Source organism: Gymnogyps californianus, chromosome 7, assembly GCF_018139145.2.
Source record: "Gymnogyps californianus isolate 813 chromosome 7, ASM1813914v2, whole genome shotgun sequence".
Taxonomy (NCBI): domain Eukaryota; kingdom Metazoa; phylum Chordata; class Aves; order Accipitriformes; family Cathartidae; genus Gymnogyps; species Gymnogyps californianus.
Genome location: NC_059477.1, coordinates 31,787,066 through 31,806,319, shown reverse-complemented (window position 1 = coordinate 31,806,319; position 19,254 = coordinate 31,787,066). Strand labels below are relative to the sequence as shown.

Here is a 19,254-nt window from a genome sequence, read left to right as displayed (position 1 = left end):
GCGTATCATACAGTTCTAGTCTGTTGGCTCAAATCTCAAATGAAAGCAGCTTATTTCCTCACTAACGCCTTTTAATTTGTCCTTCCATCTGTTAATACTTCACTATCCAAGTGCTTGTAGCACTTGGGGTAGAGGTAGTATACCTCGCACTCTGGACTTTTGGGCTGTACTGAGCTTCTCTCAGGAGCAAGGTAATCAAGGAGGACGGCACTGAAGCACATCATTAACACTCTCCAACCTCAAGCCTGCCTTCTCTAAGCAGCATAAACTGTTTTAAGGGGACACCTATGGCAACCCCAGATACCAGCGGGGTATCGCCTCACTCCCTACCCCTGAGATAGTGTCTGTGAATGCCAGTGATCCAGGTGTGGTAAAATGATCTCTTGGATCTTACAACCAGGTGTAAGTTGCTATTGGTGGAGATCTATTTTGCCCTTTCAGCCTCCAGGCTTTCTCCTCTGTGCTTCAAGCCAAGCCGAGGAATCAAGCTCTCTGTGTCAAACGAGGCTGCAGCAAGGGGTACAAGGTTAACTATGGCCATGGAGTTGAGTAACAGAGGTGGAGGGAAGACCAGCAAAAAGAGAAAAATTGTTTTCAAAGGAGACTCCAAATGAGACGGGGAAGCGGTGAGGCAGGGCATCAGGAGACACGGGTGGCATGGAGATGTGGGAGAGGAAGCCAGGCACAGGCGAGCAGAGGGGCCACTGCAGGAGAGGTCACCTGCAGGTGCTGGGTGAGGTAGTTCTTCTCTGAACGTAAAAGCTCGAGGAAAAAGTGATACCCTGGAGACCACAGGAGAAGACCCTTTCCTGAGCATCCTTCTCGCAGTGGAAGCTGGTTGCTGGGGGGAACTGCCAAAGATGTGCACCACAAACAAGTCTTGCTTAAGCCTCGCACGGGACGGAGGGTCTGCGTGTTTGAAAAAGCAACTTTGCGTCTCCAAGTGAGTATCTTGGCCTGTCACGAAGGAACTGTGTTCCCTGTCGGGCTTTTGTAGAGCTGAGCATGGGAACATCTCAGTCCTGACTGACTAGGCACAACTGTAGCATACGTTCGGAAGATGATAGATTAATCTGAATAATTTCCAGAGAGTCCTTATCCTGTATAAACAGAGTGCACAGTATTACAAGCTGCTACACAATTTAACAGCTTATGATAGCATCTACTATAATGCTGAGAAGTAGTGATTACTTAATTAGAGGCTGCCTAAAGGTTTGTGATAAGTGCATACGTGTGTAATTTTAATTTTTCTAGTTCTTCTGAACTGTTTATCTTTCAACCCTAAAATTCTCTTGACCTTTTGTAAATGTTTTGAAGGAAAAAAGATAAGCATTTTGCATTTACATAAACAGGACTTCAAAAATTATATACACATCTATTAGTTAAGACTTACACATTCCTAGGGGAAAAAAATGTAATATTCTTTATTTTCAGGTGAACCTGACCCCAAGAGGTTAAATAAATTGCACAAGGTCACTGAGGGAGGTAGTGGCAGAGTCAGAAGTGGGGTTACAGCTCCAGCGCTGCCAGCTCTTACGGTGAACTTAAATCATACCTGCTATTCAAGAATTTGCATGGCTAACAAGCCAGTTGTTACACTTAAAATAGCTTTTTTTCCTTGTCCTATTTTCTCCCCTAAGACATGAAAGCAGTAAAACATTGTTAGAGGGGCACCACGCAGTGAATAAATTAGTGAAAGCTGCAGCCAGAGATAAACCTGAGATTCCTAAGAAGTAAATCCAGTCAGTGCAAAGGGAAACCAAAGTGGAGGAATGTAGGTGTTTCAAAAGGAGGAGAGGAGGGGCGGAGATGAAGAGGAGTACGAGACAGGGTATGGACAGCATCAGAGGTTGAGGAGCGAGCTGGACGGGAAGGACTGGTGCCAAAGAAGTCCCTGTGGTGCCAAACCCCTCAGAGATGACAGCGAGGTGCGTCTTCATGAGTACAGCAAAATAATGAAACCATGTACTTGCTTAATGTGTCATCGGGCAGCTGAAGGCAAAACGCAACAGCAAACACTCAGAGACAAGTTAGGACGGGATTTATCTCACCGAAGTTTAATGATCTGGAAATTGCCCCGTGAAGCAGCTCTTTGTTGCTATTTCTCCTCAGTCCCTGCAGGGGGAGCAGACGTGTCCAGCCGCATTTATACGCCTCGGGTATAGATGACTAAAGGTAGGGAAGGCAAACCCTGAGGCTCTGTCCACTGGATTTAAACACGACTTCTAAGTCAGGTTTCCCCAAGGAAAAATATGCAGCCTGAGGAGCTGGCAGTAGTTGTGCTCGTCCGTGACGGAGTCACAGGAGAAGCACAGAGGTAAAGGTCTGAAAGGACCCTCAGAAGGTCATTCAGAAAATTCAACTTCAGGTTTCATTGCAGCAAATTAAACTGTGGAATATATCAGATTGCTGATCCACTTTGTAACCCATTTTTTACGGGGAAAATAAAAGCATTTTCTGATTTAGACTAATTAAACCCAAAGCCTTTCATCTTTTTCTTTAAAAAACCTTCTGTTTACTAAACATCTTTATAATTCTATTCCTCCTTTCTCTGGACCTTTTTTTTTGTTAGATCTTTCTTAAAGTTTGGTGCTTGAAGCTGGAGGTATTATTCAAGCTGGGGCTTTAGCTGAAAACCAGACTAATAATCCATTAGCATGCTTCCTGTTTCTTGGGTGGTAATGCCAATTCCCATGAAAAAACAGGTATGTTGAATCACGAAATTTAAGTTGAGTGCAGCCCAGCTTCATCACGAGTGCTCAAAACTCTGAATCAGGCTCCTGAAATCATGATGCTGGCTAAGAAGCTGTGACTTTCTAACAATTCTGCACTCTAAAGAAATTGCATCTAATTTTAGAGGTTTTGGAGAAACCTGTGTCCATAATCACAAGAGCTAAGATTATATTCTCTGGAATGAAGTGTTCTTGCTAACACAGCATCAGCAGAAGCGTGAGCAAGGTCATAAAAATCATCAGCAGAATATCCAGTTTATTTCCTTGCTTCTCTGTTAAAAGCCTTCTCCGCTGATTCAGTCATAAGGGCCTGCGCTGGGCAGAAGAGTTTCTTTCATGGAACAATAGTGTTTAATTCTCAAGGGCTTTACAAGTCTGAAGCCACCTCGTAATGTCACATAAAGTATCTCACTGGTAATAAATGCAGATGTTAGAACAAAATACAGCGTTATCCTAATGGCTTTTGTTGCAGCAGGGCCCAGCATGAGCTGCTGCATACAGAACATCATATTTCTGAGAAGTAATCTTCACGCTGCATCTCAATTAGTTTGAAAAGCGACATGTTGTTAATGCATTTTTATTTACAGGGCCATCAGCGTTGTGGGCTTATGGAAATAACACAAGTGAGCTTTTCTGATGATTGTGTCCCAAGCCATTCCAACAGTAACGGTCTCTCTTTGGGGCTTTTCCGCTTACTTTATTTCCTCTCTGGTAGAAGCAGCTGATCTGGAAAGCCACATGAATATACTCCTAGTACACATAATCCCTTTAGTTCCCTACATGACTGTAATTGAACACATTGGCAGACTTTGTTTGTATTTAAATATTTTCATAGAAGGGAAAGTCATTCCAAGCTGATCACTTCATGAGGCCAAAAATTTCATTAGGAGCCATTTAAACAATTACAATAAATAAGAAAATCATTATTTTTTAGTACACTTGTGCCATAAACACTAGAATTTATATTCAAAGAACTCTTGGTCCCTAAAGAAATTTGTCTTTATTTATGATAATAGCCACAACAAACTTACTTGAGTAAGAAAAAAAACACATATGGCTTTGTAATGCACAGTTAGGATGTTCTGTTTGAAATTTAATTTAGAAGGACAGAAAGGTTTCTTAGGACTGAAGGGATTATTAGGTACTGTAATATCTAATAAGATTATAAGATGGAGGTGGTAGCTCACTATAATAGAAACCCACTAAGACATAGGAATATACTAAGACATAGGTCTGGCAGGACTTCTGGGCTATCAGATCCAGTCCCCAGGTACTGCAGGCAACTGGATCACATAATCCATTTAATACATTTTATGGGCTTCACGTTAAAACTAAGTATGGTTTTGTCCCTATAATTTTTACACCCTCACTATGCAGGTGGATAAAGAACACCTAATTGATAGTCTAAATTATTCATGGCCAATTTATACCCACTTGCTCATATGCCAAGATTGCCTACCTTTAATATTTCCCCTACCTGATGTATTTACAAAGAGTAATCAAACCGTATCTCAGTCTTCAGCTGCTAGGCTAAACGAGCTGCGTATGCACACTTTCCTTTCCTGAAAGGTTCTCCAGTCTCCTCCTCATCTTAGCAGCCCTTTTCTGTACCCGTTTCGTTAAGAATCCAGCTTTCTTTAATGTGATTGATCAGAATCATGTGTTTTATTCCAAAGTCTTACTGGAGTCTTATACAAGGACGTTCATGCTTCCCTTGCTCTTCTGGAAACGTCTCTCCTATTGCATTTTAGAGTTTCAGTTGCCTTTTCCATGCCCACACCGCCCTGGGCCAAACGGGTAGAAATCTTTCTGTGTTGTTGCTGGTTTCCTGCAGAATTGTTTCTGCTGCTAGCTCTCGTACTACTTCTGTGGCCTCACTCTTCAAGGATGTTCAGTTCTTGCTGTGGGATATTCTGAACTTTCTCTGCACTGACGATATCTCCTAACTTTGTGACTTCGATACACTTTAATGATCAGACACCTCTGTTTTCCAAATGGGTCATTAATGAAAATAATCAGTCTTAAGACTTACTTTTTAGGAGCTCTGAGTAATTCCCTTTCAACACAGCTCAGCTTCTCTTCTTCTAACACTGTGTATGCCTTGCAGTTCCTCTATTATAATCTCAGACTTCTCCAGGTAGGAGATATAATTTTATACACAGCTCCTCTTAATTTTATACACAGCTACTTTATTGAAGTCCAGACAGTCAGATTTCCCTTCTTTGTCTAGCTAATTAATTACTGTATCAAAGAAAGCTATTGAATTAGTCTGGTATTATCTAGCTTTAGTAAATGCCAATTCCATTTTATTCTGTTTTCCAGTGACTGTCATGACTTCTATAATTCTCTCCTCCCACATTCTTTCCTGAAGCCTGACATAAAATGTTCATGCACACAAAGCAAAATATATTGTGCCTTTTGAGTGAAATCCATGTTTTATTTGTCTTTGGTATAGATTAGTTATTTACATCAATATGTATTTTTGACTAGCAGGTAGGGTTGAGCAGCAGTTATAAGCATATTGGATGCCTCGCTATATTCACTAGCAGAAATGTATATGCATCCTTTTTTATTCTAAATATTGCTAGTACCACTTTTTACAAGGATTGGAATATAAATTCAGCAGGCTGCTCCGACTGAGACACGGCCCCATATGGAACAGGGTCTTTTCCTGAACAGGTTTGTAGTCCAACTCAAACATTATATATGTTGCAGAAAATCAGAGGACAACATGTACGGTAACTTGACGTGTAAGGCGATCACAGGCATTGGGCATGGAAGAAATACAGGTTTTGAAGAAACAGAAGAGTTGGGAGGATTTGGCTGGGAGGTACTTGATTGTTCCAGATAGAGATAAATTACACATGGTATTGTCTTCTTTGTGCTTAATTTTTAATTATGTTGTGGGCAGTACACAAATTGAAAGAAGAGCTGGTAAGAAACTAAATCGAGACTTGAATTTCAAGTCCACTGCTGACCCACAGACTTTGCGTGTCCTTGGACAAAATGCTTTCTCGTTTTTTTTCCTCTCACTGCCTAATCTGTAAAACAGAGATAACACTACTTCTTTTTTCCCAACCTGACTATTTACATAATAAAAGCCTTTCCATGCATGACAGTCTCTTATATATTTGTACAGAATCTAGCATAATGAGGACCTGGATCTTGGGACTACAATACAAACAATACACAACAATTAAGATTATACATCCATCCAAAATATACCTAATGCACCTAATACTGCGGTACCTCGCCAGAGAGACATGACTTTATTACACAGTGAACTCTGCTTCTGTGACTTCTGCAGTCCCTCCTTTCGTTCCGCTCTCTCGCCTAAGGAAGGCTTTGGCAGAGAGGTGGGTTTTAGGAAAGTTTGGAGTCCTGTGGCTATCCTTTTATGGTCTCCTGCAGGTGGAAGGAGTGATGGACCCCAAAGTCTTAAGGGACCTGCAAGGAGCTGGGCAGCATCACGCAGAGGCTCCGTGTTTCTGCAGCAGCTCTCCTGTGGCCCCATTCTCCTCCTGCTGTATCAGGGAAGGTCTGCCTCGAAGGCAGCTTGTTCCTCTTTGAAAAGGGAAAAAAAAAGGCCTCAGCCCACAGTGTCTTGTCCATATTGTCACTGGGGAGGACTGCATACCCACTGCAGGCCAGCCCAAGCACAGAGCTGTCCTTTCCCTCTCGGTAAGCAAATCCTACGCTCTCGGAGACGTCTCAGTACATTCTGGGGATGCAATAGGAAACGTTGGACCTGATCACCCTGTTCCACGCTCATGAGGTGGGGTACAGTAATAAGTGTCCCCTCACCAGCAGCCTGGAGGCTACAGGATGAGAGCTTCATTATGACGCTGCACATTTTCCTAGGAAACGTTATCTCGAGAGTTTATGCTCAGCTTGGAGAAAGACAGCTTCCCATGCTAGAATTTTTGGGAAGCGGGAAGCTGTTCCCCCGTAACCTGTATGGCCAGAAGATAATGCCAAAATATTGCTCTCGTTGGAGGTCAGGCTGGGTCTGCGCTGCAATTTCTCTGCATGCCGAGAGAAAGTAAAATGGAGGGTGCTTGGCTGGCCTGAGCTGGTGAGTCCAGGCCTTGAGGCTGGGTTGGCTCTGCAGCTGCTTGGCATGAAGAGAAGTAAAAGCATGCATAAATGAGGAGCTCTTAAGGCCCATTTCCTTGGTTGTCCCAGAGTAGCTGACTGAAGGCACTTAATGTTTGCAGCACTAGACCAGCCCCTCCCCACAGACAGGTGACATTTTTGAGTGCTTCCCTTGTGCTGGCAGACACACTATTACATTAATTTAATTGTGCAGCACTGCCCTGGCTAAAAACCAGAGAAATTAAAAAAAAAACTGATTTCATTCCCCCCCCGCCTTCTCTTCACAAGAGTTTTTTACAAACAAAAAAGAACAAGAAAAGTGATGGTAACTGGATTATTAATAATACATGGTTAGTAACTGATTAATTTGGTTTCACGTACTGTGCAAGGAAGATTGCATTGTGTTGTAGCTATTGTTGTTTTATGGGAACTGAGACTAGATAGCAAGTGTCTGTTACAAATGTTAGGCACAAAATTAAACACCCACACATACTGAAAGGACCATCAACACAACAGGAGGAATTATTCATTTTGCAAGCAGAAAAAATGACAAAGCAGAGGAGTGACAAACGCTCTAGATAAATCCAGAGCTCCAATTTAATGCATGGGATAAGGACCTCTTTTTCAAAGTAAAGACTCCCAACTCCTGCAGTTTCTTACTTCTCCATAATTTAGCTGTGCACATATTTGGCATTTGGAGTGTGACGGATTTACACATTTGCTACCAAATGAGCTGCAAGAGCTAATCAGCTCGCGCAGAATTGCACATATTAATGAAGAAGGCTCTTCTGCATGCCTGCGATGTAGACTCCCACTTAACTGGGGCACCAGAGACTAATTTGAAAAGATTTTGTTCACATAGAAGCTTTTTTCCTATGATGAATGCTTGCAGGGAATCATGTGTTGTAGAGAGGGAGGGAGCAAGCAGTATCTGCAAAATCTGACTAAATGATTCTCGTTACTGAGTGATGGAAGAGCAATAGGAAAGATAATTTATTAGTGGCTCAAAGCTAATGAGAATAATTAGCACTATGATGCTTTCTAAGCAAACACAGTAACTGTTCCTTAAGGAGCACCGTCTCCCTGCAAGAGTGGCTCATGCTCTGGGCAGGAGAACAGAGGACTTCCAGGGGCAGGAATCTCACAAACCAAGGTCCAGGTCCGGCAGAGGGGTGGAAACACCTGGACGTCTTCCTGGCTTTAATTATGGGCCAGCATTGGAGCTGTGATTCCCTGTATCTTGGGCTAACAGACCATCTTTTTTCTGACCTCAAAAACAGCTACACCGGGCTGATGAATACACAGAGTTTACAGTTCAGCTTAACTCCTCGGAAACCAGAGTCTGGAAATCGCTGCCTTAGATACTGAGATTTTTTGCAACATTGCATCACACAGTGCCTGCCAAAACCTTGGCAAAAGCCGAGCCAGTTGAGGGTGCTTCGCAGGGAGTATTTGAGCGGCACTGGTCCATCAGGTGTTCCAGGAGTCCTGGTTGCCAGCAGATAAAATGGCATTTGGAGTCATTTCCTTTGTAGAAACACCCAGGTACCCTCCTTCCTTAATCGGTAAGTAAAAGCAGGATGCACAGAGAAAGCATAGCATCTTCTCACGACCAGCCAAAGAAAATAATGGGAAAAATTTTGGTTTCCAATCAGTTCCAGCTCAGAGCAGTTATGTACACAACCGGATTAGCCAAAGGGCTGCACACCCATGGTTCCAGCGGAGCCATGGAACGCTCAGGGATGCTGGGCTGCCAAAGGCAAAGGAAATGCCAGCGTTTGGCCCCGATGCTCAGCACCTGCTGATAAAAGCTCATTTACTCCCCTCTCAGTTCTCAGAATTTACTCCTGCAATCCCAGTGTACCATTACAGACCCAAACACACTAAAGTAAGCCTATTACATTAAAATGAGCTGCACGTGGACAACAGTCCCCACTCCTGAGTGTCATTTTGAGCGAATGGCTTGTTTCATAGTTTGTAAAATGCAGCTGGCAGGGGTTTAGTAGTATTCTAGGAAATCCATATAGGCAACATTCCTTTCTTGTAATATAGCACTATCAAGAATATGGAGAGTGACTTTGCTTTTTATTTTTTAAAAGGAAAACAGACTAAGAAAACACCTGTAGGCTAAGTCGCCAAGTCTTGACTTTTCTTTTGAAAAGCAGTTAGCCTCTAAATGAAAATCACCCATAAAGCAATTCCATCTCAAAGAGACTCTGTCTGAAGCATTCTCTTAGAGCTTACTCATGATGGGAGCTGCATCTGCTTTTTTACTCCCAAATTAAATGCTGTAAGAACATAAACCTTACCCCTCTAATTTTTTTTCACCATTAACATCAATCCATCTTTGTGGATGACTGTTGAGAGAATTTTACGTCAGCAAGTTTCAGGGACCTAATTTGGTCTGGGTGGGAGTTTAGAAAAATTCCCAAGGTTGTTTCACCCAACTGCAACTGGTTAGGAGGGGCTTGGGGGTCAATGGGGCTATGAGATCCAGAATGCAATTTTACAGGGGGAGGAAAGAGAAAATGGAGATTTGCTAGGTTGCTTTTCTTGATTCAGACTGGAAAGCAAGTCTGTTTCAGTCTCTCCTGTAGGAGTTGCTCTAGTTGAACAAATAAGGACGTGGTTACTGGGTCAGAGATAGATGGATAACTCCTTTACAGCAGAAACCGCATTATCCACTCGAGTTGCAGGGGACTGGGATACAAGCGTATGCTCATCTTGGGACTCCAGCCTGGGTCTCCCATATCCCAGAGTATTCACTCTGCTGGGATATTGTCCGGGCTCCCTTTTCCCTCCTTTTGGTGGATGAAACAAATCCAACATCTCAGGCTCTGTCATTAGATGGGGGAACCATTTCCTATCCAGCTGCTACTAGTCTGCACAAAACGCTTGGTCCTGCTCCCCTTCGTCTCTTGGTCCAACTACGCAACAGGACTAACACAGACCTGCGGGCTATTTACATCTTGTTTAAGCCAATGCTGAGGAACAAAGTGATACACAATCCTTGCTCAGCCTCTCTGCTGCGTACACGTTTTACCCCTCCTCAACAAGACTTAATCTGCTTAGGGTTAACGGTGTAGCGGATGTCCAAGACTCTTGAATTGCACCTTAAAAGGGCTGAAAGACCAAACCTGTAATTGCAAGAGCAGAGTCTCTGATTCACTGCAAACCATTTGTTATCAGCAATTAAGTTTCTTGCTGATAAGTGATTCATGATTTGAAAGCCCCGATTACTCACTTTTAACCATGGCAGAAATTCCTATGTGGTTATGAACGCTGGGGCTATGCATCTACTATGACGGGCTGGAAAGTCTGAATGTGTGAAATGCCCAGCCGTTTACACAAAATAAGAGCTCTTACATGTAAGATACTTTTCATTCACAGTTTGTAGAAAAAATTTGAAAAGCATTTCATTTCAACTTGACTGATACAAACATCAACACAAACTGATTTCAGTAGCAAATATAAACACCAATTTTTGCTTTACTGGAGGCAACAGAATTACAACAGTGTAACCGAGATCCAGATCTGGTCTACTAATTAAAAAGCCTTGGAAGCAAAGCTCCGAGCTCATGGTACACTCTAGTTCACAGTAACTAAGGCTTTTGTCAGCCATTTGATGTAATCGTTGATGGTGTTCAAAACTGTATTTTTCTAAAACCATTCAGACTATAAACCAGATGAGTCACGACCCTGTAACAGAAGGGAAATTATTCTCAAATATTTTATATTTGTGCACTAACACTCGATTAGCCAAGAAAAAATGAATGCCCAAGTCCAAGAAGTAACTGACAAAAGACTGAAGGGAAAAACAAGAATCCTTAATTTTAATTTTATTATGGTGTAACCAGCTGTAAGGAATTACTGGTCTGAAGCACAGTGTGCAATTGTCCTATCCTAAACATTTACTAAAGCCTATAATTCAGAATGATCCTGACTAGTGATGTCACCATTGGCAAGCTATGATTTTTTTTCTTTTTTTTGAAGAAGTCTACATTTCTCAGCAATTAGCACAAACATAGCCACAGCCTATGCACAGAAATGCTCAAGCATTTCTGGAGACTATTTCTTTAATGCCAGCTGCTTTGACTCTGAGATCAAAAAAAATGCAGTAAATTCTGGACTGATCATGCCTGATAGTTTGCTGGTAAGCAAAAGAATTCCTGTTTGAAATCAAATGGCATCAATATGTAGTATTTCCTAAATGCAGGGCAGAATGCTTGCTACTAAAGTAAGGATAGCTTGAAAGAAAGAATTACCATGATCTTATGCAAAAGTACTAAACACAACGTGAAGTAACTATGCTAACAGAAAAGAAAAAAAAACCACAGTAAGAGACTTAATAAATTAAGCTACTTTCACACTAGGATATTATGTACTACCAGGCAGCTGATTTTTTGAGTGAAGAGACTCATCAGGTGCCTAATAAGAGAAGATACTTGGCACAGCTCCATCGCTGTTCAAATTGATGTCATGGTTAACAAGCTGGCTACCACACAAGACCAATCAGGCTACCAGTATTCCAGATTACTCACTAATGGCTTCAGCAGCTTAACGAGTGCCAAACATACAGTGCCATTAATTGGGCAAGAGAGAGAAGGAAAAAATATCCAGGAAGGAGGTAAGATGCCATTCACCTCCTGAGCAGCACAGCACCGAGTTGTCCATTAGCACGGCCTTCACCAAGGATCCAAACTAGCAAAAGAAAGTGAGACGGGCAGACTGAGGAGCAAGAGGAAGATTTCAGACCTAAGGCACAGTTCTTCACTGTAAAAAGCTCTTTCGTCCGCCCGTTGAGTGCCAAGGCAGATGGAGGCCGACCCTCACACCGCCGAACACCCCGCCGTCCTCCCCAGCACACCTGGACACCGGGCTGTCCCCAGCAAAGGGGTGGTGGGCACCCATCTTGCGTGCGCTGGCTCTTCCTAAACCACCACCAGCTACGGTCGTTCACCCAGTGGGGAAGAAGCTGGACAAGGCTGATTAATGATAAAAATACTTGTCTTTTTTAAAATTTATTTTTAGTTCAAAGTGAATCACAACTTCCTGCCCCTCCCTCTTCCCTCCTGTGAAGACATAAGTACCTCCAGATCAATGTCTTTTTTTTTTTTCCTTAAGCATCAAGAGTGTAACACATTTCAACTGCTGCTAATACAGGTTTTACAGTGATCATTTTGTCAGAGAGAGATTGTTTATGCAACTCCTTAAAGAGCAAAAAGGAAAAATCCCACATACAAATGCAGATAAACTTTTGGAATGTAAACACCTAATATACATAATTACTGCATTATCAAAAGTATTACACATTTATCAAAACAGTTGAACATAACACTTTCTAACACATATTTGATATGGCCCAATCGTAAGTTGAAGGGAGACTGTATACCCTGTAAGGGTAGCTGTATACCCCTATAAGATAATCACTCCTGCCATAACTTACAGATGCATTTGACAAGACTGATGCCAAAAAAGGAGGGTTTAGTTTAATTTTACCCATGCTCTGCTGATTTTTGATACTTGGCTTAATTCACTCAATACTTTCTATAAAGGTATGTAAACAGTCCTGATTTAAAGACCAGAGAGATTTAAATGAAATCAACAGATCTGGACTGGTCAATGTTAATGTCTTCATTAACTCAGATACCTTCTTTATCCCTGAGCACCTTAAAATTGTTCCCCCAAATCTCACTGAAGAACATGTAACTATTTCAGAAGAATGTAAAACTGCATTTGGATAAATCTGTGTCTTACAAGTCCCATTTTCCTTCACTGGTTTAAAAAAAAAATAAACCAAAAAACATCTCCCCTCCCTTTTGTTTTTTACATGTACTGCAATACCTTTAAAAAAAAAAATCACCCTATCAAACAACATCACCTACAGACACACTACAGACTACAAAAATATTGCATAGGAGTGTCAGTGGGCATAGTCTCACAACATGAGAGAAAATGCTAAGTTTTGTTTAAAACATTATGTCAACATTCTAATTTATTTTCCTTTTAAAAATCAAGTGGTTTCACTTTATTTCAAAATTGTACAAAATGGCCATGGTTGTTTATAAAAAAAAGTCTCTGTCTTGAGAATATGTGAAGTCTCAGGTGCATTAACAAAAGACCTGGAACCATTCACAGTGCAGCGGAAAGCTTCTTTTGAGGCAGAAACTACAATTCATCCTTCTTCTTTCCTACTCTTTCATGGTCTCTTTCTCTCAGGGTTCGCATGAAAGTGGTGAATCCAGACTCCTGGTTTTGAAGAAAGAAAAATATGGGTCATATTTTTACAAACAAACCAAAACAATGCATCAAGAACACTTTTCGTTTCTATATCCCACGGCAGAATATAAACTAAGAAGCAGTTATTACTTCTGCATTGCCTCATCGTGCAGTGCTCTGGTCCAGGGCTGCTCCACTGCAATGCAAGGGGAAAATATCCATGCAGATTCCACATGTCAAACTTTGAAGAGATGGGACACAGAGAAGAAGGCCCTAAAGCTCATAGGACAAGGTAAAATCTGTCCCTAGAAGTGCCACTGATGCCTTTTTGTCGAAAACACTCAAAGACATTTTCAAGCCGCATTTGTATGCTACATGTGTCATTTTGAAAGCAGTTAGTGGATCATTTGTTGGCTATAAACACTTTTGCCACTGTTCCTCATCCCTTAACAGTTTTGCTCATGATCTTCCTCCTTTTCCACACATTCAGATGATGGGAATTACGTTTTTTCAAGTTACTATCAAAATTATTGTCAAACAATTTCAAACCTGGATGCCTAGATGCCAACCTCTGTATTTCAACAACTTATGATTTCTGATTACCTAAGGCTGTTGGATGCTAGCAGTTTCCTTTTCCAGGGAAAGCTCTGAACACAACTCGCAGGCATTTCAAAAGGCTCAGACAGGTGGAGGTGTGAACATCTGTGTCTGAACACACTGTCTACTGGTATACCAACACCATAGTTCTCTGGGCAAGTAACACTGATCCCGCCCAATGTGACCATTTTTACTTCTAAGCAATCCTGAAACACGCCAGTCAAAACTGGTGTTAAAGAGAGAAAATACAAAGAGGTAGAGAACAAACAGAAGTCAAAGTTTGACTTAAAACAATGTTGGGGAATGTCGTGGTTTAACCCCAGTCAGCAACTAAGCACCACGCAGCCGCTTCCCCCTCCCCCCTCCCAGTGGGGTGGGGAGGAGGGAAAAAAAAAAGGTAAAACTCGTGGGTTGAGATAAGAACAGTTTAATAACTAAAGTAAAAATAAAATACACTACTAAGAATAATAATAATATAATAATAATTGTAACGAAAAGGGATACAACAACAAAAAAACAACACCCAAGAAAAGACAAGCGATGCACAATGCAATTGCTCACCACCCACTGACCGATGCCCAAGCACCGATCCGCCCCTCCCGGCCAACCCCGCTCTGTTTATGTACTGGGCATGACGTTCCATGGTATGGAATACCCCTTTGGCTAGTTCGGGTCAGCTGCCCCGGCCATGCTCCCTCCCAGCTTCTTGTGCACCTGCTTGCTGGCAGAGCATGGGAAACTGAAAAGTTCTTGGTTTAAGATAAGCACTACTTAGCAACACCTAAAACATCAGCGTGTTATCAACATTATTCTCACACTAAATCCAAAATACAGCACTGTACCAGCTATTAAGAAGAGAGTTAACTCTGTCCCAGCCGAAACCAGGACAGGGAACAACAAAACAGAACAAAATGAAGAAAACAAAATAAAACAAAACCAAACCACAAAGCTGGGAAGCTTTCGAGAAGGCTAAACAACAAAACACTCTTCTAAAACTATTCACTATTCTTCCACTGAAAAAAAATGAAGTGACAAGTTTTGACCATTCATCATCTGGAGACATCTGGCAAGCAACAGAAAGGACCCCAGTTTTCAAAGCTGTGTGTCTGGAAGTCATTTAATGTACACTTGGGTCAGAGGGTGTCCTGAGTCTTCCTTGCTCGAGTTGCTTGGGGTGAAGTGCCCTAAAATCTGTACTCTGGAACCGCAATTCCCTTGGAGGTGTGGAGGTCACCTTACAGGCTACCGCCGGGGGTCATGCTCTTCCTCATAGCCAGTGCTCCAGTGTGGGGTGGCAAGGAGCTGAGAGCTCCTGCTCTACTGCCCATGGCTCCTGCTGTAGCATGTCATGCTGCTCCCACGGCAGCTGACATCGCCTCTGCCTCTCTTCTCCCCTGCCCACGTGGAATCGTGACACACCAGCTGGACCACACTGAATTAAATGCTCATGGACACCTACTGATTTAGTGCCAGAATCAGGAACAGAAAACAGGTCCCCTGGCTCCCACTGCTCTCTCCTGAGATTTCTTTTGCAAAGTAGGAGGTGGTTGGCCAAGGTGGTTCAAAAGGTGTTGTCACGCTGATGAGATGTCCTTTAACAGCACAATCCCTCGTTACCGAAACAGATTTGTGAACAGACCTGGAAACTCCATGGAAGGCACTGTGCTAAGCACTGCCTCCAGCGTTACCATGATAGGAGACAACAAAACCTAATTCGACAGAAGACCATAGGTCCCTGGAGAGGTGGAGGGGGAACACAGTTGCCAGCAGCAGAGAGACTGTGATGTTCCTGTTGGGTAAAGTAATTCTACCCAAGAAAAGGTTGGCTGCACGTAGGGGATTAGTCAGTCCACTTTCCAGCACAGGGATGATCATCTCCCAACTGCTGTGGCCTCAGAGCACTCCTGTCTTGCTAAATTCTTTTTAACAGCCACCACAGATCCTTCCTTTCATATATCATTTCTATAAGTATGGGTTAGAAATACAAAAATTGTGGCTGAAATTTTACTTAATTGTTGGCTACTGCACCCATCTTTACTTTTAAGAAAAGATCTACAATCGGAACTAAACACAGTATCCATAAAAACACCTGCATCAGCACCATAAAATGGAAATTACTGGGGTCCTAATGCTGGAGAAAACTGGGAGGCGAAGCTCCATGAAGACTTCCCTAAGATCCTGACTGACAAAAAACCTCAGAATTTGGCTTTTTTCTTCATGCTTCTCTATAATTTGGTGAGCTGTAATAGCAGCAATAACTTTCAGGCAAGGCTCTTTTATCAAAATCACTGGATGGCTTGAAGACACCAAGTTTTTCTTGCAGACCCTAGCTTCTCCAGGCAATCAATCACTGCTGAGGAGCAACCTCCCTCTAGGAGGTTATGACAAAGAACGCACACAAATAATTGGATTGCTCCCTTATTTGCAGGCACTTTACAACCACGGAAGGCATTATGCCATTTCTGCCCCTTGTACTCATAGCATATGATTAGCTGGCCACAGCAGGACAAAAGAATGAAACTTCAGCCCGTGGGCTAGATGGCACAATTTGTCTTTCCATCCTGAGCTCCAGGAGTGAATCTGATTCAGGGTGGATGAGATATTTAGTTTCCCCCAGTCTCCAAAGGACAGCTTTGTCCCTGCTATAAAACCAATAGTTTGTCACCATTTGGCAGCCTGGTGGACCCGTAACACGTTTGCAGTATATGCGCGATCCAGATCCAGAACTGATAGGAGTAAGTTCTGTATTTTCTGGCATTTCTGCACCTAGCAGCGGCCCATGCAATAAACCCTTCACTTTCACTCGGTCCAAATTCACTTGCAGACTTCAGCTTAAAGAATAAACAACAAAGCATTACCAAATCTCCTCCTATTTCCTCTTCTCACGTTCCTAAAAAGGACTACGTATGTTCCTAATGCAGAGATGTACAGGGGTGTGGTACACAGTGATTCATCCATGTAAGACAGTAACAGAAGCAGTTAAACGTCCTTTCAGCATGATAAAAATTTACCCCGCAGTTTTCATTTGCAAAGCAGTACAGGCAGAGGAGACCTTCCTCCCTGTACCAGGTGATGACTCTTGCTTTCACTTACCCCTCTTTCTCCAGTATATTTCTCCACAAATTTCCCGTAGTTGTAATAGTTGAAGGTGGGGTAGCCGTCAACCCCCTCCTGCTTACACAGGTCATGATTCTGTTCTTTGGCACAGTCCACTGCAGCGTAGGCGATCTGAAATGCAAGAGATCAGCATGAGGCAGGAGAAGACAAAGCAAGACTCCACTTCATGGTTATGCTGCTGCAGCCTAGACTTAACACTAGGAGAGACCCAAGTCTTCTGCCAAAAACGCAACGGCTTTTGTAACGGCTCAGCTGTGGAGGAAGATGAGAGGGTGGTCATCAGGTCAAGCCATGCGAATGGAAGAGCAGAAGCCTGCTCCCTCCCAATGAAACACTGCGCCGCTCGCACAGCACCTCGCCTACGCAGCTGCAAGGCGTGTTCAACTCACAGAGCAGAAAATCACCTTCCTAGCCTCCCCGTTGAGCACTGTGTTAGACTCCAAACAGGAAATCCAGAGGCTGTGTTAGTAAAACTAAATCCAAGCACAGCAGTCACAGCTCTGTCGTGCTGCAATATTTTTCCTGCGCTTTCGTTTTAAGTGATGAACAGTGACAGGGTGACTTTGATAACGGTAACGACCCACCTAACCCAACCTCCTTCCTGTGGCGTGGCTAATGCTTGGAAAAATTACCTCTTCTGTTCTTGGACAAACGTGGCTGGTCGCTTATGCAGGCTATTAATAGATGAATGATTTCTACCCCAAATAGCTTTTGTAAACTCCATTCAGTTCTCCCAAGGTCAAACGGGGATGGGTGAGAGGCCAGAGCATTGTCTACCAAGTAATGCACATAGAGAAGAAGGTTGCTTGCTTGCAGTCTCAGCCTGGGTTTATGTTTCTTTTCCTGTCTTTTTTCAGTCTATGCTTTAAGGTAGGGACTGTATGTTGTGTGCAGCCATTAGCAAAGTGGGCTTTAATTCCTTTTGAAACCTCTAGATGCTACTGTCACACAAACAAACCCTGAGTAGGAAAGAGCCTGCCGTGCCTCAGCCTGTTGGCAGGAGAGCAACACGCTCTGTCCCTGCCTGCTTCAGCACAGGCAGAGCGAGGAAGCACAACCTCACAGCCCTAGAGCATCAGCTCAGGCTAACCCTAGTTTAGAGCATTTGACATTTGAAACCTGAATCTGTGAAGTATTGAGGAGGGGCTGCACTTAACATTTCTGATGTTGAAACAAAATGCAATTCATAGGCTTCTACTTAAAGCAGCCAAGCCCTCTGCTGTGATTTCACACTGACTGTTCCTGCGAGCGGCAGTTCTGGCTCTGAACGTACGCTGCTGCTTACGCAGGCTTGCCTTCACAGCCCTGTTACATGCTCTGCTGAAGACCAAGCAGGTTTAAGTACAAGCTATGTAAAAATCTAAACAAATTAGAGGAACGATTTTTGCAATTGTGGTTTACAATGTATCAAGTGCTAATGTCATAGCAGACACATCTTAACTTGAAATTTCCGTTCCACAAGCCTCCTTCAAACAATCTGATCAAAATACCTTTTGCTTGCATGACTTTAGGGTTGCAGTTGAACTGTTCTTCTATAATTAAAAGATCACTTAATATTCCACAATGCCCTCCAGTTTCATGGTGACACTGTCAAAACGAGAAAACCTGATCTCATTATCCTAGCAGTAATTAAAAGAGATTGGCAAAGCTAACTTCAGTTAATTTGCTTGTTTTGTTTTGGCTTTGAAAGCCTGACAAGACAATACTCAGTAATATCTCGCTTGGGTCTATCTAGTTGGAAAGCACTATATAAAGTGAGCAGTGTTCTTACCTTAAATATTTGGTTTCTGTTTTCCCATTTTAAACATTAATAAGGCTATTACAGAAACAGGACTCTTGAGAGCTGTTAAAAACATGTATGATCACTTCTTTTTTTTTCTTTCTGTAAATAGAAAGACTCCTACTCATTCAGGGCCAGTTAAAAGGAAAAGGTTAGGAATAATACACTGCAAAAGAGTTTCATCTAAGTATTTATGCCTTCCTGACCTTAGCAGCCAGCCAAAATTTAGAGCCCTGTTGGCTACTTCTGTGTAGAGGAAAGCTTACAATGGAGACAAACATTTACTTCATGTCACAGAATTAATGTAGAAAGAATACTGGAAGTCCCGGTTCCCTGAAAACAGGAAGAATAAATAAAACTGTTTTTTTCTCACTGCTCTAAATATCACACAGGGAGAGATTACAGCCAGAGAAAGGAGAAGGTGTATGTGCACTCATCCACATATTAGTAGCTGGTCTGAGGCATGAAACTGTTGTGACGGATGACCCATCTGTTCTTAGATAATGTCTTGGAGATTAAGAAAACTAGTTTTTAGTACATTGGAAGGAAGAGACGCCCTCTTTATCTGTACGTCTCTGGAAACATCTAGACTGGCTTTGGTTGGAGCAGAGAGCCCAATTTCATTTACAAGACTTTTATGAGAATAGTCCCCAGCAAGGACAGGGTGCAGTGGAGGAACGCAGTGCTATAAGCTGCTGTTAACCATGTTCAGCA

At 42.5% G+C, this 19,254-nt stretch overlaps 1 protein-coding gene across 1 annotated transcript in view; it reads right to left on the bottom strand.

Moving 5' to 3' along the window:
- Positions 1-11,816: 11,816 nt before the first annotated feature.
- The window catches only part of PDIA5 (protein disulfide isomerase family A member 5), a 106,901-nt gene continuing 99,463 nt past the window's right edge, over positions 11,817-19,254 (bottom strand). Inside the window, exons 16-17 of the mRNA XM_050899526.1 lie at positions 16,737-16,871; positions 11,817-13,076 (exon numbers count right to left, since the gene is read on the bottom strand). Of these exons, the coding sequence (XP_050755483.1) occupies positions 12,996-13,076; positions 16,737-16,871 (216 nt within the window). The 3' untranslated portion in view covers positions 11,817-12,995. The remainder of the gene's footprint in view (positions 13,077-16,736; positions 16,872-19,254) is intronic.